The sequence below is a fragment of the Poecilia latipinna genome, unplaced genomic scaffold (genome assembly GCF_001443285.1).
Source record: "Poecilia latipinna isolate Pla-1442-1.1 unplaced genomic scaffold, P_latipinna-1.0 Scaffold54, whole genome shotgun sequence".
In the NCBI taxonomy this organism is placed as follows: Eukaryota; Metazoa; Chordata; class Actinopteri; order Cyprinodontiformes; family Poeciliidae; genus Poecilia; species Poecilia latipinna.
In genome coordinates, this window is record NW_015112670.1 from 1,112,723 (window position 1) to 1,113,650 (window position 928).

At 47.8% G+C, this 928-nt stretch overlaps 1 protein-coding gene across 1 annotated transcript in view; it reads left to right on the forward strand.

Moving 5' to 3' along the window:
• The first annotated feature begins 462 nt into the window (after positions 1-462).
• Positions 463-928, forward strand: part of hamp (hepcidin antimicrobial peptide) — a 5,963-nt gene continuing 5,497 nt past the window's right edge. The window contains exons 1-2 of the mRNA XM_015053762.1: positions 463-727; positions 828-905. Coding sequence (XP_014909248.1) covers positions 641-727; positions 828-905 — 165 coding nt within the window. The 5' untranslated portion in view covers positions 463-640. The remainder of the gene's footprint in view (positions 728-827; positions 906-928) is intronic.

The following is a 928-nucleotide window of genomic DNA, read 5'->3' on the forward strand; positions in this document are numbered from 1 at the left end:
GCGGCCGGTTCACTGTCATGAAGGATATCCCGGGTCGAAATGAACGCGGCTCCGTCATCCATGCAATAGAACGACCTGTGCAGTGTCAGCCTTTTGCTGGGAAATCTCCACTGCTTCTGTAAGACCTGCTCTATCAATAGTCTCTGTTACTGAATACATATTGCACATATATGTATATCATTGTAAAAAGAAATATTGTTCAAGTGTGGAATTACATGCTGTCTCAGACAGAGAAAAGACAGACATTAAAACAGGAGATAGCTTGGAGGAACCCCCCCTCCCCCCCTCTCTCCCCTAGTATTGCAGAAGTGCAGAAGGATGAAGAGGAATGAGGAGGTCAAAATTTCCCCAGTGGAGTTAGGTAACAGCTGCCAGGAATGGGCAGGGCCTCCAGCAGAGATGAGGCAACACCGGGCCCACGAGTGTATAAATACCTACGCTCTCTGCATATTCAACTCGCAGATGCGAGGAGAGCTGAAAGGATCGGCCAAAGATCTGAAGAAACCCAGTTGAGAATCGGCATCCGTCTGTGAAGCAAAGCAATAATTCAGGACGCAGTGGTGCTCTGCGCTGGCCTGACACCCATGTGAAAGAAGACCCATCAGCTCTAATCTTCAAAGGATTTATAACCTCACCCAAAATGAAGGCATTCAGCATTGCAGTTGCAGTGACACTCGTGCTCGCCTTTGTTTGCATTGTGCAGAGCTCCGCCGTCCCGTTCACCGGGGTAAGAATTCAACTCAAACTCACCCCTCTTGCTCGTCAGCTCCAAATGTTTTGTCAGGAAGAATAGATGTGACTCTTAAATGTGCATAATTCATTAACAGGTTGGAGAGCTGGAGGAGGCAGGGGGCAATGACACTCCAGTTGAGGCACATCAAGAGGTGTCAATGGAATCGTGGATGGTATGTTCAATTGACTGAATGAA